The 26169-nt window shown below is 47.5% G+C and overlaps 2 protein-coding genes across 5 annotated transcripts in view; both read left to right on the top strand.

The window, feature by feature from the left end:
- Positions 1-10095, top strand: part of LOC144247222 (uncharacterized) — a 109394-nt gene extending 99299 nt beyond the window's left edge. The window contains exon 9 of the mRNA XM_085593382.1: positions 3059-10095. Coding sequence (XP_085449508.1) covers positions 3059-3312 — 254 coding nt within the window. The 3' untranslated portion in view covers positions 3313-10095. The remainder of the gene's footprint in view (positions 1-3058) is intronic.
- Positions 10096-10244: 149 nt separating this feature from the next.
- CCDC92 (coiled-coil domain containing 92) lies at positions 10245-26133 on the top strand. Of its 4 annotated transcripts, none has more exons than XM_085593380.1 (4): positions 10245-10372; positions 22497-22633; positions 22939-22980; positions 23533-26133. In XM_085593380.1, the coding sequence occupies exons 2-4, from the start codon at positions 22504-22506 to the stop codon at positions 24303-24305; spliced, it is 945 nt and encodes a 314-aa protein (XP_085449506.1). In that variant the 5' UTR covers positions 10245-10372; positions 22497-22503; the 3' UTR covers positions 24306-26133. The 4 variants fall into 4 exon arrangements, with proteins under 4 accessions (XP_085449506.1, XP_021388460.1, XP_021388461.1 ...); XM_021532785.3 differs by lacking the exon at positions 10245-10372 and adding an exon at positions 11763-11907; XM_021532786.3 differs by lacking the exon at positions 10245-10372 and adding an exon at positions 11804-11925.
- The last annotated feature ends 36 nt before the right edge of the window (positions 26134-26169 follow it).

Below are 26169 nucleotides of genomic sequence, written 5' to 3'. Positions count from 1 at the left end.
CTCTGCCTCTCTTTGTTGGTAGTTGTTGGCTGAGCTCCACGTGAGTATCCCCTTTCCAAGGAGCTGATGTTACACAGGACAGGCAATGAGCTCCCCCAGGGAAGGGCTGTCAGGCTGCTCCACGCCCACGGTACCCAGGTACCTCAGGAGCCACAGCAAAGCCTCCTTTTCCCTAAGTGAAGTCAGGATTTGATGATCCTGTGTCCTTAAATCCTCTGTCCTTCAGGTGTGGTGAGCTTTTTGCCCTCTCTGAAACCCCTCTGCTATTTTATCCCTCGTGCCACAGCGTGTCAGAGGTGAGTGCACTCCTGCATCCGACTCTGCTGCCTTTATTTGCACAACTGTGGCATGGGGCTGCCTGGCTGAGCCCAAACCCCACTCCAAATGGCACAGAGGTGACAGCCATCTGTGTCCTTCTCACATTTGGCTTCATTGTTTTAGGATCCAATCCAGCCACTGCAACCTACAGTAACTCTAGACTTTTCAAAGCTTTCCATAGAGCACGATCTGTGGTTACACCACGGAGAAGCAAACCTGGAAAACAACTCGTTGGACTGGCCCAGAGGTATTTTAGTTAGTGCAGAGGGCTGCCAGTGGTGAAACCAGCACTCCCAGAGCGTGAATGAACCGAGGGTGTTTCATTCTGTGCACGTTGGACAATTCCCTCCTAACTGGGCATTCTGGCTGCACTGGGCAGGTCACTCTCGAGGTGTATTTCCATTGCCACGTAATAAATATAAATAGTCCTTATGAGGCACTCGTGGATGGAAGGCATCTAGTGGTTACTAAAGGTTATTCTGATGATGTATATTCAAACCGCTCCTGTTTGGCATTAATTAGCACAATGTTCTCTTTTGCAATTTCCCAGCACAGACAGATCCAGATTCCTGCTAGGAATTGGAAATGGCATCATCCACCACCCACTCCTCCACCCAAACCAGACAGCACTGATACAATCCCTCCCTCCCATGAACACCCCCAACCCCATGGCAGGGACGTGCAGGGGCTTCCAGGATACAGGATTTTTTTGCATTACAAAACCTAGACATTCTTTCTAGGTTGGGATCTTCATGAAAGTCTCTCCCATGGATCCCAAAAGCCCAGTGCCATTAGCTGGGGGCAGTCAGAAGCTCCAGGTTTGGCGTGTGGACTGGGGTATTTCTGATGTCCAGGTTGAAGATTGCTGCCTGCAGGAAGGTGGTGCCCTCAGGAGCTCCAGCCCCTCAGGTACTAATGGTAGGTTGCAATTCACACACTGAGTTGAACTCTTCATGTCACAGCACTGGGAAAAATTGGTATAAACCATTCCTTTTTGTGTTTCCCATTTCTCTGGGCTTGGTTGCTCCAAGCCTTCCTAATGCAAATACTAAGACAAATGTGCAGGAGGCACTGTGGGAGCTGGATTCTGCCCTTGCCAAAGTGCAAGAGAGAAGGGAATGCTTGCACATTCTCTACCTATTTTATCTCTGTTGGGTGTCTGAAAAGGATTTTCTGCCATCCCCAAGCTGCAGGGATAATTAGATGCTGTACCAACCAAACTGCCAAAAGATGAAAACTTGTGTGTTTCAATATTGCATGGAACATGGCTTAAAATAGCTAAGCAGATCCTGTAATTAGGAAAGTACCAACTAACACTCATCCTCCTCTGCTCTAGGCATCCCACCTTTGGGATGTTCATCCCACCTCCGGGGTGTTCTGAGCTCCTTCCACTGGCCTGGCAGTGCTTTTTCCACTTTGCTGCATCCTCAGTGCAAAGGGACTTTTTTTGCTTCTTTCTCATGCGTGGTTCTATCTCATGTAAGGACCATCAGACTCTGAGCTCTGATGCTGGAGCTGATTCTTCTGCATTGTCCTGCTGACCTGTGACAGTGTGAAGCACCCACAGGGTGCAGTTACAATCCTGCAGCTGTGACCCCTTGTACCCACCGTGGGGGACAGCCACCGCTGGATTCTGTCCCCAGTGTCACCGTCCCTGTGGCACTGCAGCTCCACAGCAACTCTGCCTTTGCCAGCACCACAGTCCCTGCACACTCTCCCAGTGCTGGACTTGGGAGCTTTCCCAAGCTCACATGCACCAATTCATTTTGGGTTTTATGCCTCCAGCTTCCCTCCAGATAAATGTTTTTTTTTAACTCAGAAATACATTCGTTCCAAGTCAGATGCCAACTGCTCCCAGTGCCAAGAAGATGCAGCGCTCCTTCTGCTCGCTCTGTTTTCCTGTGAACTTTATCCGTTTTTCCTTGTTTCTCTGTGACCTTTGGAGCCCATTCAAAGTCATCTGCCTCTTGCTTTGATTTTGTTTCAGTCCAGTGCAGGTTGCCAGCTGATTTGCTGCCTGTTTTAACACATCGCCAGCAAATCACCACCTCTTCATATTGTTCAGTCAGTCATCAAATCCAGGCTTGCCAGCTCCTTTTGTTAATGGGCTAGGAGGGATTGTTACATCTAGCTGATGGGACCAGAAAGCTGCTTAATTACAGCTAACAAATCTTTAAAGCCTAATGTAGGACTTTTATGGCCAGTGAGGGGTCTGGCCTCTGTTATGGACCCAAGGTCCACCTGGATGTTGGCTGTACCTCATCTTTCCCCTGGCTAGCCGGGCACTTCAGCTGCCACACGCACTGGTTCTACTCCTGAAAATGTATCCCTGAAGTTGTTGCACAGAGATTTGGCTTGTTCTGATTCTGGGATGGACACAGTTTTAATTGTTGTGCCAAGTGGGACCTCCTGGGTGCTCTCCTACAGCTGATCCCAGTTACAGCCAGGGATCAGTGGGAGGTGAAGGAGCCCCATGGCTCGTAGCCGTGGTTATTCCTGAAATATTGGCAAGAGCCAAGGTGGACATGGGAGCCCCCAGAGAGGTGCAGAGTCCACAGGCCAGGCTCAGCTCCAGCACCACACAGCCCACAAAGTGCTGCTGCTGTGCCTGGAAGGTTCCATGTTTTCCAGGTATTCCTCAGGAGAGCTGTACTGAGGCCCATTTGTGGTGAAAGGCAGCAGTACTTTCTCCAAGACTTGAGTATGTTTCTCTGCATATGCCTCTGTGTTCCCTTTCCAGCTCCAGGTATTCTGCTTGATGGTTCAACCTTGGTTAAAGACCGAGATTTCCTTTGTGGGCCAGGAGTAAAATCCATATTTCTCTCCAATACAGAGGACAGTCAGAAGAGAAGGGGTAGCCAAGCTCTTCCAGGCACCATGGGCATCTCCCACAGCACCACTCAGGAACGGATTTATTTCTTGAGCACAGACGTGCTGTACGTAGCTTTAAACTATTCCGACTCCATTTTCTGTGCATGGGTCCCAGGCCCCTAAAGAAGGGGGGATTTAGTGAGGAGTGCTCACTGATGAGATCTAACATGGATGAGTTTACATAACGCAGTGGATGCAGCATTTTCAAAGGTCACTGCACACTTCTTCCACTCTTCCCTGAGGTTTAACTTTTCTTTTCCTCTGGGTCCATCCTGCGCTGCCCCGGTGCCCGTGTGCGACTGATCCCAACCCATTCCCGAATAATTCCTGAACTATTCCTGACCCATTCCTGAATAATTCCTGAACTATTCCTGATCCATTCCAGACCCATTCCCGAGCTATTCCCAATCTATTCCAACCCACTCCTGAATAATCCCTGAACTATTCAAATCCATTCCCAGTCTATTCCTGAATAACTCTCGATCTATTCCCAACCCATTCCTGCATAATTCCCACTCTATTCTCAATCCATTCCAGACCCATTCCTGAGCTATTCCCATTCTATTCCAGACCCATTCCCGAATAATTCCCAATCCATTCTTGACCCATTCCTGAGTAATTCCCGAACTATTCCTGAGTAATTCCCGAATAATTCCCAATCTATTCGCGATCCTTTCCAGACCCATTTCCGATCCATTCCTGACCCATTCCCAAATAATTCCCAATCTATTCCTGACCCTTTCCAGACCCATTCCTGAATAATTCCCAATCCATTCTTGACCCACTCCTGAGCAATTCCCGAACTATTCCTGACACATTCCTGAATAATTCCCACGGGCGGCGGGGGCCCTCTGCTGGCTGCGGGCGGAACTGCAGCGCTCGGGGCCGCGCCCGGGGATGGGAGCGGGAACGCGCCCGGGGATGGGAGCGGGAACGCGCCCGGGGATGTTGGTGACCTGAGCTGGCTTAAAGAGGGACAATAAACCAGCTGTCAGAGCTGGGATGCTCCAGCGTGCACAATGAGGGGTCACGGTCTCTGTGCCTGCAGGTTCAGGGCAGGGTGCAGCCCCTCTCCTCACTGGCAGGGGAGGGAGCCCCCAGTAGCTCCCTGGTCCAGCCCAGGTAAGGCCTGAGGCGGCGGCTGGAAGGGGACAGCAGCACAAGAGGGGCAGACTGGAGGTGTCCAGGGCACAGGGCAGAACTGTTCACCAGCACGAAACACGTTTGGGGCAGCGCCTGCAGAAAGGATGTAAGAGCAGGGGCCAGACTCCAGCATACGTTTGTTCCCCGTGTTTCTGAAATAATCCCTTGGAGATCAACGGGGTTTCACATTCTTCCCCATCTGTTCTTAATCTGTTTGCCCGACAGATGCCAAACCACCATACCCCGCATGGAAAAACACAAAACAAAAACCAAGGCTTTCTATCTTCTCTGGTTTTATTCACAAACATTCCCCGGAGCCCGGCACTGTTGGTGCCCCAGGGACAGATCTGCTGTCAGCAGGGGCTCCCAGGAAGCCCACGGAGTCTGCTCGGGGCACAGACTGTCTCTGATGGAGCAGCTCTGTGTTCATGCAAACCCCATGACTCCAGCTGGTGATCATCAGCTGCTGGCATCCCTCTGCTGCCAAGAAGCCTCTACCAACATCCCTGTGCTGCTGTTCCAGGCGCTGCAGATTTTTGTACAGCCTGAGGCAGTCCCAGCCTGGCAGGAGGTGGGCAGAGAGAAGGGAACTGCCTCGCTAAAGGTCACAGAGCAGAAGGAAAAGCAGCACCCTGAACCCTGCAGAGGCTCCAGACAATTTGTCGAGCAGCCATTCATCCCAGTGTTATCTCAGAGCCCATCCCGGCCAAATCTGTTGAGGATATGAGCAACAGCATTTTAATGGTACCCATAAATAGTTTATTTAAGGCTGAGACTTGATGACTACAGCACTGTCGTTATCAGTGTCTGGAATAAACCATCTCTGATAATAAATAATCCAGGATAACTCCCAGCATCCAAACTTCTTCTGTCCTAAATTGCTCCCATTTCCATCCTATCAATCAGAAAGTCTGAGTGTTTGCAACGGCTCATACAGTAAATTGACTTTAGCTTTCTTCTTTCCAAATACTGAAACCGGCTCTTTCCAGGGCACTGCCATGTAATTTACAGCTCTATCACCACCTCCTTAATAGCTGCCGTGTTCTTTGGAGTCCTTTGAAAGTGAACATAATAAAAAGATACGAGCTGAGACTGACCATGGGTTTCAAGTCTGCAGGTTTCTACGTGCCTTTTTTTGGATTTTTTTCAGCAAGCTGATGGAAACCAATTCTGTATCTTTAAGGCAAGATGAAAAGATTTTAGAATTCCCCTGACTAGTGAGAACAGAGAATTGGTACAGCTCTACAGCAGCCAAATGCCAGCAAATCTCTGCATCTCAACTTCCCCATTAGTCTCAGCTAAAGAGATGGAAGGGAGAGATTTCCTCTTTGTGTATCATTTGCTTAATCAATCTGAAACACAGCCCTGCAGTCTGAAAACAGGTCTGAAGCAGTGACAGTTAAACAGCTGTGCAATTTGTCTGGTGCCCCAAGAACAGAATATTCAGATAAGGCTTGCCTGAGGAAAAAAAAAAAAAAAAAAAAAAAAAGAAGGCTGGGAAAAGATTTAGCAGCAGCCCAAGACTGTGTTAATTTAATAAATGATAACATCCTGTGCCTCCCCAGGCTGGCAAAGGTAGGATTTGGGGTGAAGGAGATCTCCTTTGCTTACCCTACGTGTTTTGCCAGTATCCCCCAACTCCCTGAAATGTCAAGAGAAAGATCAGCAGAGTGAAATGTAATCTCAAAGAGAAACACGATATTTTTTTTAAAATGTCCTCACAGCAGCAATCATAATAAAAATACAAACCTGAGGTTTGTAAAAATCTAGCAGTAAAACCACAGACATCTTTACAACTCCCAGATACCCAAAGCTCCCCGGCAGCAAGAAAGAAAAATCCCTCCCAGACACGAGGAGCAAAATCCTAACTGGAGATCAGGCCTAATTGTTTTACAACCGGAAAAAAAAAAAAAAAAAAAAAAAAAAAAAAAAAAAAATTTAAAAGCCACATATGACACCAATTCGCAGGTCATTCGCAGCCACCAGCAGGGAAGATAAAATAAACTCCCTTCCCTTCGTTTTCCCTTGCATAGAGACCACGGAGCAGCTGAGTTGTGGGGAGGTGGAATGCTGTGCTTACAGCCAGTACGTGGTTTGGGTTTATAAGGCGAACTCAGATCTTTGTGCTGTTTCCTGGTCATTAAAGACCTTTTTAAAAGACAGATTATAGGCATCTGTGCTTCCTGAGCTAACACTGAGCATATTCTGCTCCACAGGAATGGAGAGCATCTCTCTTCAAATGTGAGGCAGGCCCTCAGGCAATGTAGCTCAGCTTCCCAGTGTGCTCTGGCAGGTTATTTAATACTTCCTTGCCTTGAATCTCAGCAAAAGGAACCCTATAGGGAATATAGGATATATATAGGAATATATATATAGGAATCCTATATTTAGGTATTTTCCACCTAATACTCCTTTGTATTCCACCTTAGTACTCCTATGATTTCTCCCAGTCTTTGCCCAACCAGATTGAAAGCTCTCTTTGAGGAAGTGGTGGAGGACTGTGCAAGGTGATCAGACTCAGCACTGATGGGAAATTATTCAGAGGGGGGAAAAATTCAGTGGCCAGGTTTAAAAAATCCCGAGTAAACAGCCTCAGCCTAGTACTGTACAACTGCACTGTCCAGCTGTCAAGTCACATTGCAGTGGGTTTCTTGATGCTGATAATTTAATGATTCTTTGGCCCAGGGGTACATCTCCCACTGCGAATCTGCTTCTCCAGAGGGGTTTTATCACTGACCTGAGAGGCAGCAATCCTGGCTTGTGTGTAAATGCGTGTGACGAGCGCTAATGCACGGTAATGGCCACAGCACATCCTGGGGCTGACAACACCCGATGATGTTTTGTTCCCTGCCAGCACAGAGGTCACGGGTTTTTCCTGATGATCCTCGATAGAATACGGTGGGCAGAGGCTGAGCATACACATCTAAACCTGTCCGTGATTGCTTGCAGACTGCAGGCTGTATTTCTTCTTTTTTTGGGGGGGGGGGTTGTGAAAGTCTTAAAATGTGGATTTCACAGGTTTTATTTAAAAAAATGTTTGTTCGGGTCCTCTTATTTCTAGGCTAGTTCCAACTCATCCTTTTTCCTTTGTGGACTAATTGTCTAAGTTTAGCTATCTAGTTGAAGAGCTTTTTGAAAGTTGTTCTGAGCCTTAATTACACCCTTTCTGATTGGAATGAGAACACTTACTCCCCAGGTTATGAGAAAGGCCCATGATATAATGGAAAGGTGGGAACTGCTTTTTCCCTTGTTTGTACAGTCACAGAATTCTGACTAATGGCCATCTCATGAATTAACGGTGAAAAATAATGGATTTACTAAGCGTCTGGTTGGTAAAGTGGAGATAAGGGAGCTGAGTAAGGGGCTGACGCCTTCTCCCAGCCAGCAATTGTAGCCATGTCTCAGGATCAGGGAGCAGGTCAATTCACTTGCACATTTAATGGATGAGATAAGGGCAGCTTGCACTAAATGAGCTTTCTGGGCAATATATGATCCAAGGGATGCAAACCCCTCCTGGCTGCCTGCTGCTGAGGGAGCCAGAGCAAAGCTATTTGCAGATGATGCTGTCTCCTAAAAACAACTGCTGGTGCTGAGGCTGTGTGACCCCAGGGCAATGCAGGCCAGTGGGGCACAGCTGGGGCACAGCTGGGGCACAGCTGGGGCACAGCTGGGGCACAGCTGGCCACGCTCTGCTCAGCCCCATTTCCCTGCTGGGAAGGGAGGCTGCAGCTGAGCTGCAGGAGGGATGTGTGTGCTGTGCCTCCCTCCATGCACAGCTCCCACCTTCTGCTGCTCCAGCCCCAGATGCCAGCCTGGATGAGGCATCTCCTGCATCCTGACCTGCTTCCTCCTCCTCTGCAGGTGTCTGGGCATCAGGTCCAGCATTTGCCATCAGATGTCCCTTGCTCTGCAGCAGGAGGTTTCCTCTGGTACCAGGAGCCCCCTAGCCCAAGGGTTGTGCAAACAAAGGAGAAACAATAACTAAAACCAGTGTCTGCCTTAAGGAGCTGACAGCATCGCCCTTATTCCTCCCAGCTTCTGTAAATAAACCCTTGGTAATGCCCCTGTTTTTAGAAGACGATAAAAGGACCTGTCGTCACTCCCTGCACAGACTTTTCCTGCCATTCACTGAGCTTTCCACTCCTTCTCCCACGCAGGGAGAAGTTTGTTAAAAATTAATTCTCATCTGATGACTGCTAATTATCTTAGAGGCTGTTGGTAAAGTGCAGCAAAGGGACCAAAGACAGCGCTCAGGAAGAGCCCTGTGGGAGGAATGCTGGCTTGGGTGGTGCCACTGAGCAGGGTCAGGCAGAGGGGATTTTAACTGATGCTCCTCCAGTAGGATGTCTGGCAGCAGAGGTACAAAATAAGATTCACTGTTGGAGGTCTCTCTACACACACTTACATATATGTGGTTCTGATTTTTTAAAAAATCTTCCCCTTTGAGATGGGGAGGGATCACATCACCCACCAGATTTCAATATTTTGGTTGAGTTTCATCCTGGAACTGTTCCCCACCAAGCTCTGGGAAAGGCTCTGCACAATCCCTTCCCCGTGGGCAGGGAACTCATCCCCCAGCCTGTGAGCCCCTGCTCTGCCAGGGGACAGACAGAGGGACAGCCACTGCAGCGAGCTGCTCCCCTTCCCGCGGGGTGAATGGGAAGCTAATCCCGGATTCTCATCTCAGCCACGCTGATCTAATTAATAGTAACTCTTTTGGCTTTACGGGGTGGAGGGTGCCTGGATTTAGATCTGCATTACCGGAATCAAAACCAGGCCAGCTGTGCTCGTTGATGTTAGAGATGCACAGCAAAGAGAAACAACATCCGTGTGCAGCGACACAAGAGAGGTGATTAAACCTCCCTGCTCCCAGCTCTGCTGCTCTCCCCTCTCCCTGTAACCTCTGCTTTTTAAAAAACAAAGCAAGCAAAAGAAAAATCAGGAGAGAGGCACCTGAAAAGCAGAAAGACAGCAAGAAGCTTTACAGACCACTGCACATCAGCACAGAGCTTTTGTGATCTCTGATTTTGGGGGACCACAAACATTGTGACATTTTACTGCAAAATGCTCACATCTGAGAGCCTGGTGTTTGCACTTTGATGGATTGGGGATTTGAATTTCTGGCTATCTCCAAAGTTCAGGGGTTGCAATGGGGGTCAGAACTTCCTCCAGGTATAGTAACTGTATTATACTGCACTCCCCTCTTCAGGATTGTTAAAGAATTTTGCAGATATTAATGACACATCATTACCATGCTCACATTCCATTTTGAAGATGAAGAAACTGGGGCAGCTCAGTGCTGCTCACCTGGCAAGGGGCAGAGCAACCTTTCAAGGGGTGACAAATTGGGGTGACAAATTGCAGGCTGAAACTTCTGAGAACTGAAAATTTCAGAGAAACCAGGGGCACACGGGAAAAAATGCTCAGGGTCTATTTCAGTTTTATTTCTGAATTAATGTATTTTTATCTCTTGGTTTCCAACAGGTTTTCCTTACATGGAGTACAGGTACATATTTCTGTTCTATAAATGGCACATCTTAAGGCCTGTTAATAAAACAGCCTTCTTTGGAACAACACAGATGGGGGTTTTCCTTCACTTGTGTTCAGTTATTAGGAATCCACATTGAATTTAACATCCTTCTGTCTTTCCTGCCAGGATGAGTCAGATGGCAAATGCATTTCTCTTCTGGCACAGGTTCTAACTGAATCATTTTCCCAGACTAGGTTGTCACCTAACGGGATCCTAAATTAAGAGCCCATGTTTTATATAAAAAGCTGGATGGATGAAATGGAAGAGCTTTCCTGCCCTGCTGCTGGCAGAGCTAAATCTCCTCCTGCACCAGGCTCTTCACTTCTAAACACCCATTTAAAACTGGTCGTCCTTGGTTTTAGCTTTGACTAAGGGCTAATGAATTTTCTTTAAAATGTTTCCCTCTAGGCTATGTTGTGCTTCCTTTTCCCTGGCTTTAGGAGCTGCAAGGTGCAAAGTACATAAAGATCCATCCTCTGTGTCCTCACACACAACAGAATCACCTTGAAGGTAGGTAGAGCCAGAGTCAGCAGCTTGCTGCTGAATTTGATTTTGGTGAAGGTGTGAAATACTTCCCTGTGCTGTGTATAGTGCATCTTTTGACTAAGAAAATTATCTCTCACTTTTCAAAACTTCATTGGCCTTTTCTATTGGTCGCTTCCAAAAGCCAAGTTTCTGTCTCTTAATTTTGAAGCCCCTTATAATGAAGTATTTTATTTCTATCACAGACATAGAAAAGACACTGCATCCATAAATGCTTGTGTGCATTTGCCAGAGACAGAATCACAGGGCAGTGGCTGTGCCATGTGCCAAATCTTCAACACTGATTTATAGAGAAAATGCAGAGAATGTCCAACCATGTAGGGCTGCACAGCCAGAGCCTACCCTACTGGTGGGCAGCTGAAGGTCACATTTATTCATATATTAATGCAGAAATGATAGTGTAGAGCAGGACAGGCTGCAGGAATTCCAACCCCACAGCTCTCCAGGGGCTCTGCTGCAGCTGAGTTTGTTTCAGTGGGCTTGGGAGAAAAACACACACGTGTGCCAATAGCACAAACACCCCCCAAACTCCAGGTAGGCTGTTTCCCACACATCCACACACGTGTTGCCATCATCCTTTAGATCACACACCACAAATTCTGCTCACAGATGTGTTTCCACCCCCCTCATCCTTCACACCAACACACACGTGCACACACACTTCTCCCAACACACGGACACACCTGGTGCACTTCTGTCCTCACTTCAGCTGGGAGGGAGCTCAGTTATTCACAGTGCTGCGTTCTGGATTTGGAACGAGAACGGTGTTGATAACACACTCTTTTGGTATTTGTTAAGCTCTGTTTTCCCTAAGTCAAGAACTGTGGTTGGTTTTTTTTTCTTTTTTGTGTATCATGCTTTGCCAGTGAGGAGGTTTGCAAAAGAAACTGGGAGGGAACAAAGCTGGCACAGGACCTGAGCTGGCCAAAGGGATATTCCACAGCATAGAACATAATGCCCAGTGGCATAACTGGGGGAGTCACACCGGGGGCTGGTCTGGATTTGGGGAGGGGCAGTCTGACACCAGTCAGCTGGAGACGAGCGATTGCATTGTGCAACGTTTGTCTGGGGTGTTTTACCTTTCCCTTTTTATTATCATTATTATCCCTATTATTCTATGTCACTTTATTTTCAATTCCTGTACTGTTCTTACCTCAACCTACAAGCCTTACTTTTCATTCCCCTCCCCATTCCACGGCGGGGAGAGGGCGGAGTTGCGTGGGGCTCAAACCAGGACAGCGTCTCCCGGGGATGCGCATCCCCCATTCCCCCACAGCTGGCTTCCTCCTCCTCCTCCTCCTCCTGCCTCTCCCGGGCGCGCTCCGGTGCGCGGGGCGGGGCCGCGCCGCCGTTGCCACAGCGACGGGCCCGGTGCCGCAGCCGCCGCTGCGCCTGCGCCGCCGCCCCCGGTGCCGGAGCCGCCGCCGGTCAGTGCCGGCCCCGCGGGGCGCCCGCGCTGCTTCGGGCGGGCCGGGCGGCGGAGCGGCCGCGGCCGGGCACAGGTGAGGGGCCGGGCACAGGTGAGGGGCCGGGCACAGGTGAGGGGCCGGGCACAGGTGAGGGGCCGGGCGCGGCGGGGGCGGCGGCGGCACCGCGACCCCCGCGCCGGGCGGGGAACGGGGCGGCGGCGGCGCTGCCGGGGCGTTTTTCCGCCGCACGCGAATCCACCGCCCTGCCCGGGGACCCTCCCGTGGGGGCCGGCGGGGCTGGGGGGCGCCCCGCGGGCCGGAGCTGCGGCGGGCGGAGGAGCCGCGCTTGGCTGGGCGGAGATCGCCGGGCGGGGGGCGCGATCGGCGCCGTGAGGGCCGGCCGGAGACCCGAGAGCCGGCCGGAGCCCCCCGAGGCCGGTCACAGCCCCCGAGGGCTGATCGGAGCCCCCCGAGGCCGGTCACAGCCCCGAGGCCGGTCACAGCCCCCCGAGGCCGGTCACAGCCCCGAGGCCGGTCACAGCCCCGAGGCCGGCCGGAGCCCCCCGGTTGCGGGCGGCCGTTTCGGGGCCGGGCGGCTCCGGGCCGGGCGCTGGCGCCGGACCAGAGCGGTTCCCGAGAGCATCCCGCGCCCTGTTCTGTCCCCGGAGCAGCACAGCGGTGAAGGGACTGCCCTACATCGCGCTGTACGCCCCTTGTCTTTCCGTTCGTGCCCGTTCCGGGGAAAGGACGTGTCGGTATTTCTGTTCGGGATGCGCCCCAGAGCAGGCGAGCGGCCGCCCGTCGCCTCCCGCTGCACCGCCCGCACCCACCGGGGCACGGTTTACCCCGCATCCTCCCGCATCCTTCGCAGGCGCCTTTTGCTTCGGCACCTTTCCACTTTGCAATGTGACAACAGTGTCGTTGTCAATTAACACAGGGCCTGCGAAGGGCTGGACGGGTGGATTGTGTGTATTTTGGAGTGGGTAGGGAATAATCTTCGTTTGAGAGGAGGAGGTTTTTCCTTTGGAGGAGAACGCCTGTCATCTGTGGATCTGGCGGCAGAGAAGTGCAGGGCGTCTTCAGACATGGAGATGCTTCCAGACGCAGTTTCCCTACGCAGGACATGGGGTGGGACAGCAGGAAGGAAGGAGGGGCCCTTCCCAGCCTGGGCGGCAGCAGAATGCACCTGAGCCCACCGTATTAAATTGACCAAAGCTGAGACACTGAAGGTAAATGTGAACACAGAAGCTGAGGTAGCCCTGGGGGTGGAATTGTCTATTTTGATCTGCATTGCAGGTGCATAGGAAGCATCCAGGGTACTTGTTGGCTTTACTTAGATGCTTACACTTAAAAAGCTGTATTGAGCTTTTGCAATATCAATTATACTCCTTAATTAAAAAATAAAAGACAAATGGATGTGACTGTAAATACAGTGACTTTTCCCATATAATTTGCTCATTAGCAAATGCAATTCTGTAGTGCATTATTATGACTGAGCCTCTGGGAGACTGACATTTATGCTTTTAAACTGCACATTGCTTTTTGGTTTGACAATTTAAAGCAAGTGCTTTATACACAGATAATGGCTGACTTGTAATATTGTTGATTTTTCAAGCTCTTGGTTGTACTGAGGCTCTACCAGTCATTTTCAGTAAAACAAGAAAGACAGGAAGGTCATAATAGAGGAAAGTGTCAGCTGCTTAAGTGGAAAGAAAGAATATTGGCTAAACTAATGCTAAGCACTTGTTTTCATCCTCTTGTACTTCTATTTAATATATCTGTAAAGTTTCCTCTCTCATCTGCTTAAAAAAACAAAAGTGTCATGACCAATCCAGATACTCTTAAGTAGTTTCCAGTCCAGTAGTTCTTGCAAACTGTAGAGCAGCTTTAAAATTATTTTTTAAATGTGTTGTGTTACACAAATCCCACTGCTCCTTAGCGTGCCCTACTTCAAGAGGCTGTAAGTGTTCAGGGCAATATATTTGTTCATCCAGACCTGCCACATTATTCAGTCCTTTTAGTGCAGGAGGCAGAGCACAAACTGTTCTGTGCTGTTACAGCAGAATGTGGATCATAATGTAAAGTAAAATAAAATATTTATTCAACATTGTAAACAGCATAATAGAGGGAGGACAGTTGTAATTTTTAGGCATCTCATTTCTGTTCTGTGACTTAAAAAATAGGGGTTTAAAGTAGCAAAACTATGAAGGATTATTTTTGTATTGAGTAAAAAGATTACTATTAATCATTTTATTCAAATTCATGTTTAATTTCATTTTGCATAGTAAAGTTTAAAAAAGGTAGCGAGTTGTAGTTTATTTTATAGAGAGAACAAACATCTTCATCATTCTGAAGATTTAAAATGCTGAATAATTTTTTTGCTGACAAGTGATACTTTCTATGCATATTTATGTATATGTGTCTGTTAGTAACTAAAAGTGATGGGTTTTGTTGAGTAGCACTTTATTGAAAATGCAGCAGTCAAGTTGAGGACGGGCAAAGTTGAGTGTGTGAATCTGCTTTTCCTTATTGCTGGTTTGGAAAGCACAGCCAGCAAAAGGAACATTTACAGATGTTGGTGTTGCAGAAGGTGCCCAGCACAGGGGGACACGAGTGGCTGTGACAGTGGCACAGCACAGGCACAGCTCTGCTGCTCTGACAGCCTCTGCTCAAGGAGCCAATTGTGTAACCCGGGCCAGCACCCCCAGCCTGGGGTTGGGGTGGGAGGGTGCCTTTGTTCAGGCACAGCCCTTATCAGCAGGGCTCTGCCGAGACAAACCCCGGCCCCCTTGCTGTGCACAAATCCAATATTCATCTGAGCAGCACATGGAGATGGCAAACAGTTCATTGAGGGGAGCTGAGTGGGAATGTTTACCCCGTGGTAAGCACCTGCTGCCCCTCACTCTGCTCCATTGCCTTCACCTGTCTGGCTGTAGTGTCCCTGTGCTCATTTTTAAGTGATGTAAAATATATCTTCCTCTAAACCAGGATGTCCAGCAGGGTGTTGGTCTATCTCCATGTGAGCAGTGAATAATTTTGTTTAATTTTGCCATTATCTAACAGCTCGTTTCTCTTGGTGATGTTAAAGACTATGGTACTATAAATAGAAACAATAAATTTATTTACTACTAGACGTTAGAGGCATAACAAAATATTGCTGAAACTGACGTTTTCAGAATGTGTTGGAAGTTCTGCAAGCTGTTTGTTCGAGTGCTTTTAAATAATCATTGAAAAAAGGCTTTTATTTGGATTGTGATTTTTTTTCCTGCTATTGGAGAGCATGTTTGTTCTCATGTTACTCCAAGGAAACCTCTGGTTTGTATTTAAAATATTAAATTACATTGCTGCTTGTTGGTTTTAATTATTTGATTGAGAGACATGGGGTTTAAAATCAGTGTTATTTAAAAACAGCGCTGGACTGACTGAAAACTGTTAAATGCCATGGCTTCTCTGTGAACAGAATGGAAGGTGTCTCCAGAAAGGCTGTAAATACGCCGGGAACAGTAGCTCCCTGTAACCCGAGTCCATGCCCGGAGGGAGGGCACAAAAGGCACGGCAGATCGCCTTTCTGTGGAGCAGAGGTGTCAAGCTCGGGGAGAGTCCATCTGTGAGGAAAAGCCGTGGGAATGATGTCAGAACCAGCAGGTTCCCTCTGTAATACACGTGTGCCTGCTTGTTTCCTTTCCAGCCTCAGGAGAGCTTGGTCTAAGCTGTGTAGCTTTATTTGAGCTACCTGGGTTATGTAAGGGAGGGTATAAAGCCCTCTTTGGGATCCTATTTAACACCAAAAAAATGTTGCTTAAGGAAGGACTTGGACGTAGGTCATCACCACTACCAGATTTCCTTCATCAGCAGCTCTCAAAACCTTTAGCAAAGTGGGGACTAATTTTTGTGCGTTTGATGGTAGTTGCTGTTCTAAAATAATAAAAATCGATGCCTTATGAAACAGCAGCACAGAATGCATTAGAGAGAAGCATCTCCCCAGCCTGTTACACTTGCCTAGAAATAGTTGTGCAGTTCTGTAGCGTTGCTTTAGAATAGCTGCACTCTGTAAATGATCTCTCAGGACAGATTTAGCTTCCTGTAAGGCTTCAGTGCCTTCTGCCATGTTTCAAAAATATTCCTGGTAACCTCTGAAAATTGTGATTTCTGCAGTTCATGCAGTAGGAGCTCAAGCTCAGGCGAGTGCCTGGAGCTGGCGCTGCTGCACGAAGCAGTTCTGCCTGTACCACTCCCCTGACCTGCTTACAGATTCTATTTTTTATTTTTATTTTTTTCACCTTCCCCAGGCATCTACAGTGCTGCACAGTGAACCCACCACCTGAAAACAGCCAGTGGGAAAATGGGTTTGTTTTCAGCTGCACCAGTTCCCTGACCTGGTTCACTGAATGACCAGGAAGGTGATTCTGGAGCATTTCAGGAATGCAGCACTAAATTCTTGCTCAGTGTATGTGAGTGGGATGGGGAGACAAAGTCATGGCTGGGCTGGGTGGTGAAATGGTCCCGTGTCTGTGTGGTGATGGATTTTTGTCGTGTTTGGGAGCAGGAAAAGGCCCAGCCAAGTTGGTTATGTGAAAGCAGCATAGTAATTGTTTTGGTTTGTGTTTCAGCAGGCTACAGAAAGGGCAAATTTTTATATTGCATAAATACATTTTCTTCAATTTCTGGTGCAATTCACACATTCTTTATCATAGAGGGCAATAAATTAAGAGAGGGCATGCAGTGTTCATAAGTGAGTATGTGATCTGTGAAAAAAGCCCATGGCTATTCCATAGTATAATGTTATTTCTAAGCATGACTTTGGAGTTATACTTAACAGATCCTTGTAGCAAAACCACCCACAGCTTACCTTACTAATCTAAGTTCTGATTCAGCTTTAACTGAAGCTGGAGAACTTTCTTAATGACTTTGGAAAAAAATAGAATGAGTCTCAGGTTTATGTGTAACATTAATATTGTGTTAGTCTGGGAGAATTGAATATTAATTTTCTTGTCATTCTTGTGACAAACGAAGTTGGTTTACTAGAAAGACTAACATGTCTTGGCAATATTGTGACTGCCTGGTTGTGATTGGGGTGCAGTTTGCATTCTGTGGCTTTGCTGGAGGTTATATTGAAATAACTACTTGTTTTATCCTCAGAATGAAAGGCTGAATAAGATAGAAGAGCCATGCTTTAGGAGTGTGTGCTAGAGAGCCTGTTCTTCTACATGAGATCTTGCTTGTGAGGGCTTTTGTTGTCACTTCATCATTGTTAGAGGGGTTCTTTTGAAGTAGTCAGTGTCATTTAGGTAATGCTTTCTTTGTCTCTGTAAAGTGAATTAGGCTCAAATTCGGTAATTTTCTAAGCTTCCTGCCAGAGTAAGCTATTTGTTCCTGACAGCTGGTCAGCCATAGCTTTGCACACCCTGGTATTGGTCATAATAACTGTGTCTGTGTGAAAAGCCACTGCAGGACCGTTTGGTTTGGTTCTGTAATAGTCTCTGTCACAGTAGTGACTTTAACATCTGATTCCTTTTAGTCTCTTCCCTTGTGACAGCTCTGGGGTTGGGTGGTCTCAAGGACAGAGGAAACACCGTGTGAACTATTCCTGTCAGTGCTCCTGATTCCAGGTAGACAGTGAGGCACTTGGGCAGGCAGTCTGTGTAAAAGTACCAGCTGGTTCCTTTGGAGCATCCAGAATTAAATCATTGCTGCCAGGGTGGTGTCCACTCAATTATTCTACCAGCTGCTGTAGGAGTAACAAAAAATCATCTTGGTACTAAAATGCTGAAATGTGTGCTTGCAGAACATGCAGAGGTTAACTGTAGAGAGTTTACACAGCCTCTGATCACAAAATGATGGGGAAATCAAGCAGAGAAACCACTGGGTAAAATAGCATCAAAAGCAGTAGAAATGGAAAGAGAGCTGAGAAAGCAAAATCATGTCCTTCCTCTGGGTGGACAGTGGCACGATTCCTTCTTCCCCTCCATTGTCTCCGGGAAAGAACTACTAATTTTGCTTGGCTCAAAACACACAAACGAAAAGAAGATGAGAACAAATTAGTGGGTCACTAATGATGTGTAAGCATTGTTCTATTGTAATGCAGGCTGAGGATAGAGGTGGTGCTGCAAGAGGCACTCCTCACTGATAAGGGAGCCTGGAGAAGGGGAGGGATCCCCGAGGTGGATGTGTAGGCTGAGTGTGGTGTCTGAAAAGCTTGACTTCAGCAGCACTGGAGTAGTTGAACTGACTCAGTCTGATGCACGGATGAATGAGGGGCGAGCAGAAATTTGGAACTGGAACAGTTTGTCACTGAGTTGTGTTACTGGTGGATCTACCTCAGGAGAGGTGTAGTGGTGTGATGGAATCACTCTGTGGGGGTCTTAAAACAAATGTCTAAGCAGGAGAGCAAAGCCCTTGAACTGGCTGTGGAGGCTGCAGGGTCTCCTTTGATACGTCCTTTGAAGGGAGCTGAGCAAACACTTTGGAGATGGCATCATGTCTCAGAGATGGAGAGCTGATCTAAGCAAAGAGCAACAAAGTGGCTGTTGGTAATTCCAGCGTTGCAGCTGTGTTTAGATAAGTCTGGTCAGTTCAGTGACAACCTTTAAAATGGGGTCTGGCTAAAACTTTGGAGGTTCTTACAAGAGGTATCCACTGTCCGTCCTTAGTTCTTGAAATAGTATTTTGTATAGCAAACAAATGATATTTTGGCAGCTTTTGTTACATTTTGATGGAGCACTGGCCAGTGAGCAGTCAAGAGGAAAATGTCTGCCCATACATATTTCAAGGCTGTGAGTTGGCAGGGAGCTAAAGCAGCTTCTCAAGTGATGGTCACCCCATCCACATAAAAGGATGTTATTGTGTTCTATTGAGTGGGTACCAAAAAGGAATGAAAATGTTAAATCATTGCTGTTTGGGCTTTGTTCCATCATTTGGACTTGTGTCTAAGGTCAGAGATTAGCATCTCCCTCCTCCTATCTTGCAGCAGGGCGTAGAGATGCTCTGATTTTGTGCAAAGGCTTCTGATACGCAGCCAGATGCTCATTGCTTTGAAACATTTTGAACTCCCTCCAAATGCTTAAGATCCAAAAAGGCCTGGAGTCTGCACATCCTCTGCAAGGCAAGGTGTGGCTGTTAAAATGTTAGTGACTGTTTATGGTGAGTATGTGATTAAGTTGCATTTTAAAAGCTCTTTTTTGATATTTTTTCCTTTTCCATATAAGATTTTGTGTGTGTGTTCCCTTTTGAAGAGAACATGCACTTGTAAGGAGACAGAACAGTTCCTTTTTAAGGTGAGCTTACAGGAATGATAATTGAAGTTACCTTCTCTGCTTTACTGGAAGATGCAGTCATGATTAAAGTGTTGTACTTAACATTCCCAAGGGAATTCTATTTGACTCATTCCATTTGCTCCTCCTTGGCTATATTCAAGAGAAATTGTGACTCCATCATTTGGAGGAGTTGAGGCTCAATATCTGAACTATATATAGAAACATTTGGTGTTGTGGTGGTCCTGGGAAATGAAAAATTGTGGATGTTTGAAAGGTGGAACGCGTTGCACAATCCACACAACGCCTCTGTCACTGAAGGTGGGACACTTGGTGTTCAGGGCCAGTCCTGCTGCCAGAGAGGAGGTGTGTCACCCTCGCCATCATCCCTGCAGACTGCAGTGTCCCTTTGTGTTCTGTCATCCTTCCCAAATGCTGTGCACGTTCCCAGGGGACTTTGCCAAGCTCTGCATTGCACAGTTCTGTCTGTGTAAAAACATAGCAAATTTTGTTGTTTGGAGACAAAGGGGAAGGGGGAGAAACCATAGTGACATAACTTTGTGCTGTGTATGCAGTCACAGCTTTCTTCCCAGCACTGGTGTCATCTATCTGCCAGCATCCAGCCAGAGCCTGGTAGATTTGGGAGCTTGTCCCACCAATTTCCATGGTGGGAGGTGGAAATTGCTCTTCTGGGCTGTAAAGGGCACCGTTGACTTCTGCGTTTGCTGTTTCTCTTGTGGTTTTTGACCTTCTTGTTTCAGAGAGCCTGAGATGAAATCAGCTTAGTGCAATCCCAGGACAGTGGGACATAGCAAATCCATGTCTCTGTATAGTGCCTGACTGTGCAAGCCACTTTCCCTGGTTTGACAGTGGATGGTTTTGGCTGTTTCCCAGAGCACAGGGGCCAGACCTCAGTGCTGAGTGTGCCCTGTAAAAAGTCTTGAGTGGGTGGGTGAGTGGGTTTGGAACTGGATCTGCTGCCCACACATCCATGGAGGCTGTGGCTTCACCTCCCTGGCTTCGCTTTCCCTTGAAGGGAAGGAGAGGGGACAGCAGACCAGGCTGCTGTGAGGGGAGAAGCACAGACAGGCTGCAGAGGGTTGTAGGACACTCCTTAGTGCAGAGGGGCTGCAGCTAAAACTCATTGTGGGTTGATCTGATTGATTTCACTGATTAACTCACTGCTGCTGCAGGGAAGATGCTGCTGCTCTGGTGCTGGTAGTTCTTATTTTCTTCCTAAGCTTATAACCCTTGCTTGCCTCTGATTATATTTGTTTTTTTGTTTTATTCAGAGCAGGTAATCCTGGTGTGATCTTTCAGATGCAGAAGATCAAAGTGAAAAAGCAATTGAGGAGATTAATAGGGAGAGCCTTGTTCTGAGTTTTTTTGTTTTTTTTTTTCTTTTGAGCATTTAGGAAACTGGTTTTTAATTAACATGTGTACTTGCAAGGATTGAGCTATGAACAGTTACTGTCTGTTGCTGGTGATGAAATATTTTCCTATTCAGGCAAGTATTTTCCTGTTCAGGGTATGGTTACAGGTGTAAAGCCACTATTAATACCCACTGTAAGAACAGAAGCTCTGGGCTATTGTGTGGAGGCTTTTCTTTCACCTACTTCTATGACAGCTTAGGGTTTCTTTTGGAAAATACATTCCTCGATTAAGAATCCCTTCTGAGCCTCAGTGTCCTGCACAGTCAGAGCTCCAGCTGTGGCTTTGTCCTGCTGTCATGCTCGGTCGATCAGAGCAGAGTGAACACTGAAGGAATGGGATGATTCAGTAAAGCTCCTGTCTGTCTGATGTCAGCTTTGCAAGCCAAAGGATGTCACTCTGAAAATGTATCACAGCTTAAATATCCTCACTCCTCAGAATTAACAGTGCCCCACAGTAATTGCTGTGACTGTGTAGTGCCCCTTCCAACAGGCCTCCAACTCTGTGACTGTGAGGGACCACTAGTGTGGCAATGATGGGGTGTTGCAAAATTTGTTTAACCACCCTAGAAATCTATTTTTAGAATATGTTTGGTCCATTATTTTTGCTTGTTTGCTAACGATGGTAATTGTAAAATTACCCATTTACGGGACTAAGCACAGTTGTCACCGCTACCCACATTCCTGGGCACTGAACTTAATCCTTGATCTCTGTTACAAGGTAACCAGGCTGTTTGGCTCCTGCACAGAAGTGGATTTCTTAACATCTTTCACACATTCATTTTATTAACAATCAAATACTTGTTTCTGTAAGGATAAGTCAGTGGAAGACTAAGTCAGTTCAGGTCACTGATGAAATCAGGAGAGCTCTGTGTGTAATTTCTACACCACATCCCCAGGTGCTTTAATGTGTCACCAAGATGCAGGAGTACCAAGTCTGGTGTTCCTTGGGGAATAAAAGTATAAAATTAAACGCGGGCCTGTGATATGTTTAGGAATAACAAAAGTGTGTCACTTGCTCTGAGCATATGCTCTACCAGTTTTAAACTGGTAGAAAAAAATTCTTGCCATAAGACTTCATATCAAAGAGTCCCAATGGAAAGCTCTTGCCATGGCAAGGCAAACCCTTGGGCACCATGTGTGGTCCCATAATTCCAGGCATGGTTGCAATGCCACTGCAGGTGTTTGTCCAGGCAACAGGAGTTCTGACTCTTCACTTACCCTTGCAACTTAATTACTGTAATGGTTTCTACACATACAACAGAATTTAGCCTTTCCTGCTGGCAGCACAGGGGTCTTCAAGGATGTCTGTCAACATCATTCTGCTAACTGTGCCTATCTTTGGGCGTGAGCAGTGCTGTAGCCAAGGCTTACTTTTATAAGGCTGTGCTGGAGGGGAAACCCAGTGGTGTAACAGGTTTCCACATACTCGTAACTGAGCAAGAAAAATCTGTTTGTTTTCTCTTTGAGCAAAGCATTATCCTTGTCTTGCTCTGTGTCATTGGGCCTGGTGCTGAGGAAAGCCAAGAGCAGCCAGAGCTTCCCTTGTGCTGGTCCCAGTGCCCACATTTCAGTTTGGACATCCATGGCAGTGCCACCAGCCTGGCTTTGCTCAGACCCCTGCTTTGCCTTTCTCCTTAGAGCTGCTTTCTTCCTTGTTCTTGCCAAGGATTTTACCAATCCCTCTGTCCCTGGGGGTAAGTGGAAACAAGATGGGCACAGTAGCCCATTCCTCAGAACTCTGCTTTTAACTTGTAACGGGATTAATGACTTAGACTGTCTGAAGTTAATCCTTTAAATGTGTTAACTCCAAACAAATAAGTTCCCTGCTCCAGCCTACAGTATAATTAAGTTTTTTATGAACTTGGAGCACTTTGTAATCAAAATAGTCCTAAAGCATAAAAACCATTTGTGGCAGAAAAACTGATGCTGGCTGCGGAGGGAGGATCCCTATATGTGCAAGGTAACTCACCATCACAATTCCATGTCTGTTCCCTGGCAGGGTCAGGATGGCCACCTCAACCCTGGAGAACCAGCTGCAGAGTGCCCAGAAGAACCTGCTGTTCCTGCAGCGGGAGCACGCCAACACCCTGAAGGGGCTGCACGCGGAGCTGCGCCGCCTGCAGCAGCGCTGCACAGGTACCCGTTCCTTGGAGGGGCTGCTTCCCATTCAGCACGGGGACTCAGCAGCAAAGCCCACCAGCAGGGTGGATTTAGGGTCTGCAGTTTGTGTCTCGTGGCAAACTGGCTGATCAAAGCCAAGTTTTTTCATTTGTTCTTTAAAAAAGCTGATTGTTCAGTTGTTTTACCTATTTGCTAATTTGCAGTGAATCTCCTATTCTTCCTTTGGGTAGTAGAAAGAGTTAGTTCTGTATTTATTGAAAGCTGTGATGTATGAGCTCCATGATGATGTTCTAACTAAAATAAAAACTTTTTTTCCTCAGATTTAACCTATGAACTGACTGTAAAGAGTTCAGACTTGTCAGGTAAGGATTCCTTTTTTTTTTTTTTAATGTTCATGTTCAGTTTACTATTTTTTTTTTCAATGCTTGTATTTTCTTTTCTACTCTCCAGACTTACTTATTTATGAAGTAAATATCAAAAGTTCTTTCCCAAGGTTACACAGGAAATCTGTGAAAGAGCCAGGAAAAGCACCTGGGACTGCTGACTCCACTATACAGTCAATTCCTGCTTGCTATATGGGTACACAGGACACAAATTTTAGGGCCAGAAGAGTGAGACTATTTTTACAACTTAGCTGAGCTGGTGCTGTAATTAACCACAAAGCTTTTATTTATATATATATGTATATATGTGTGTGTGTTTGTGCACACTAGATCCTAGTTATTTTATATGTATTATGTTAACAACAGGTAAAGAGCAGGAATAAGATAATTCCCTGAGGTTAACCCCCTGGATCAGGGATGAAATTAGCCTTTTGGATTCCTCTCAGGGATGACAAGAGGAAGCCCTAGTGTACTGTTTTACATAATGGCTGTTGTTAATTTAAAACACTTCTGCTTCTCCTGTTCCTCTAGAAAGTGGTGGTTCAAGAAGTGATGAACTCAAAAGTAAGTGCAAAGATCTTGAAGCTCAGCTGAAAATCAAAGAAGCTGAAAACAGTGAATTGTTGAAAGAACTTGAACAAAAGAATGCAATGATCATGGTGCTGGAAAACACTATTAAAGAAAGGGAAAAGAAGTATTTGGAAGAGTTAAAAATGAAAAGCCATAAGCTCAACATGTTGTCCAGTGAACTGGAGCAGAGAGCGAGCACGATTGCCTATCTGACCTCTCAGCTGCACGCGGCCAAGAAGAAGCTGATGAGTGCCAGCGGGACTTCGGACGGGACGCCCTCTGGCAGCCCCGTGCTGTCCGGCTACAAACCGTCCCCCCCCAAGGACAAACTGCCGGAGACGCCGCGGCGCAGGATGAAGAAGAGCCTGTCCACGCCGCTGAACCCCGAGTTCGAGGAGGCCTACAGAATAGGGTCGGAGAGCCGGAAGCTGGTGCTGCGAGAGCCCGTGGATGCCATGCCCGATCCCACGCCCTTCCTGCTGGCCAGGGAAACGGCAGAGGTGCACCTGATCAAGGAGAGGCCGCTGGTCATTCCGCCGATCCCTTCGGATCGCGCGCCCGGCGAGTCGCACAGCCCCGCCCGCGAGAAGCCGCACAAGGCGCACATCGGGGTGGCTCATCGCATCCACCACGCCGCGCCCGCCCAGCCGCAGGAGGTGGAGACCCTGGCAGTGGATCAGGTCCATGGAAACAAAGCGGTCAGAAAGCACCCGGGCACAGACAGAACTGTCTGAGAACACCACAGCAGCGCTGTTCTGTGCTGGTCATGCACTGTGAGCCTGTAGGGTAAATAGCACCTGCGCTGAAGTTTCTTTTGATGCCCCATGCATGCCAAACTCCTCCCGGGTACACCATTAATACATTCTGCTCTAACGAAACCTCCTAGGACTGTGTTCATATGGCATATGGTATACAACCACTCCATGCTGTGGCCAAATCAGGGGGACCTGACCGCTTGCTTCCAAGTGTTGCTCCATGTAGTGTAACTGCACGTGTGGACCAAGGCACGGGCTGTTAGCGAGCGCTCTTAGAGAGAACACCCCTCCCTCACACTGCAGCCACGCGTGTTGGCTGGTGATGTTTGACCTGGCAGGGGTTCTCTTGTCTCCACTGTGTGTGTGAGCACTCCAGAGCCATCACTGACCTCTGCCACAGCCGCTCTTGCAGCAGCACTGAAAGTTGGGCACGTGTACGTTCACTTTAGTGACCTAAGGATGTCCTGTCCCCAGAGCCCCAGCAAGCACTACTTGATTAATCCTAAATACTTTGGTTTGTGGCTTTAAGTAAAATATGGGTGGGGAAAGCATCATTTTATGAGGGTTAATAACTCTCATAGGAAGAGTATGAACACTGGGTTGTTTGTGGGGATCGTTTTGGGTTTTTTTAATCAAATAGCTTCACAACACATTTTATGCTAGTCAGTACACTGCACTTGTAGCACCTTCCATACTGGCTCCGAGCTCCTTTTCAGGGAGGAAATGTAACTGGCTATCCAATATGGAAATGGTTCTTTATGCGCTAACCTGCACTTTTTTTGTAAAGGGATTATTTTTGTTTCCTAAAAACCTTAGTCTGGTCTGGGCATCATCAGACCAGTGCCGGCTGCTGCCAGCCTAGAAACCTGAGCTGCCCTTCTAAAATGTGAGTATTTAGTTGTAAGTGATGTAACTGATCCATACAGGAGAACCTGGCATCCTTGATTTCTGTCCTTGTGGATTGGGATGGACTTGCCTTGCACTTGACCAGATTCCCCTACTCCTTTCTAGTAAGTAGCAGGTAGACCCAACAGCTGTTAGACTACTTGATTCCTTTTTTTTTTGATTTTTTTCTAGGAAAGAAAGGCATACTAGGAGCTGGGAGGGTATGTAGTTTTGGGATAGGAGCACTAGTTTGTCCATTTTTCTTACATTCTGTTCACCTCTGCTTCACTCTTGTCTGCAGCCTCTAAGTAGGACCAGCAAGAAACACTGGCTCCCAAATGCTGCTAAGCTTATGATGTGCCTTTAAAAATTTGGAACGTGTATTCTCTGTGACAGCTGACGAAGGATCCCTGCCTGCCCCGTCCCCTCCCCTTGGCAGCTGTAGTTTGCCCCTTGTAAGCTTTTTCTGCAGCTGTGTTGGTGTGTGTCTCCCTGCAGAGCCCAGGCCCTGGCAGAGCTGTTCTCCCGCCTGCGGTCCCGCTCGATTCCCGCAGCATGACCCTTCCAGCAGGGCTCACCCCGGGCAAGGCTCTGCCCTCTGTCACTCGCTGTCCCCAAGTCCCAGACCCGCCTCAGCCTCGCGCCTTGCTGGCTCTGTGGTAGGAATGTGTTTCACAAGTGGTGGGGAGGGGTCAGAAAGGGGTTGGTTAAGGCAAGGTTGTTACTCTGAGGTGTACTGTTTTTGCGTGCATTGTGTGAACCAGCGGCTGGTTTGGTGACTTTGGTTGTTGGCACCATATTCTTATGGTCATGTGTTGTATGAGTGACCTACCCTGCCACTTGTTGGAGGCTGGTGGGAGGCATTGCTTCCAGGCAGTGCAGAAGTGATGCTTTGGGCAATTAAAGACATTTCTTACAACCACCCAGGCAAACTGTAGTCTTTGTGTGTGTGAGACCA

This window comes from Lonchura striata, chromosome 15 (assembly GCF_050655825.1).
Source record: "Lonchura striata isolate lonStrDom1 chromosome 15, ASM5065582v1, whole genome shotgun sequence".
Taxonomy (NCBI): domain Eukaryota; kingdom Metazoa; phylum Chordata; class Aves; order Passeriformes; family Estrildidae; genus Lonchura; species Lonchura striata.
Note: the sequence above shows the minus strand (reverse complement) of the source record. Positions and strands in the feature narration are given on the sequence as shown.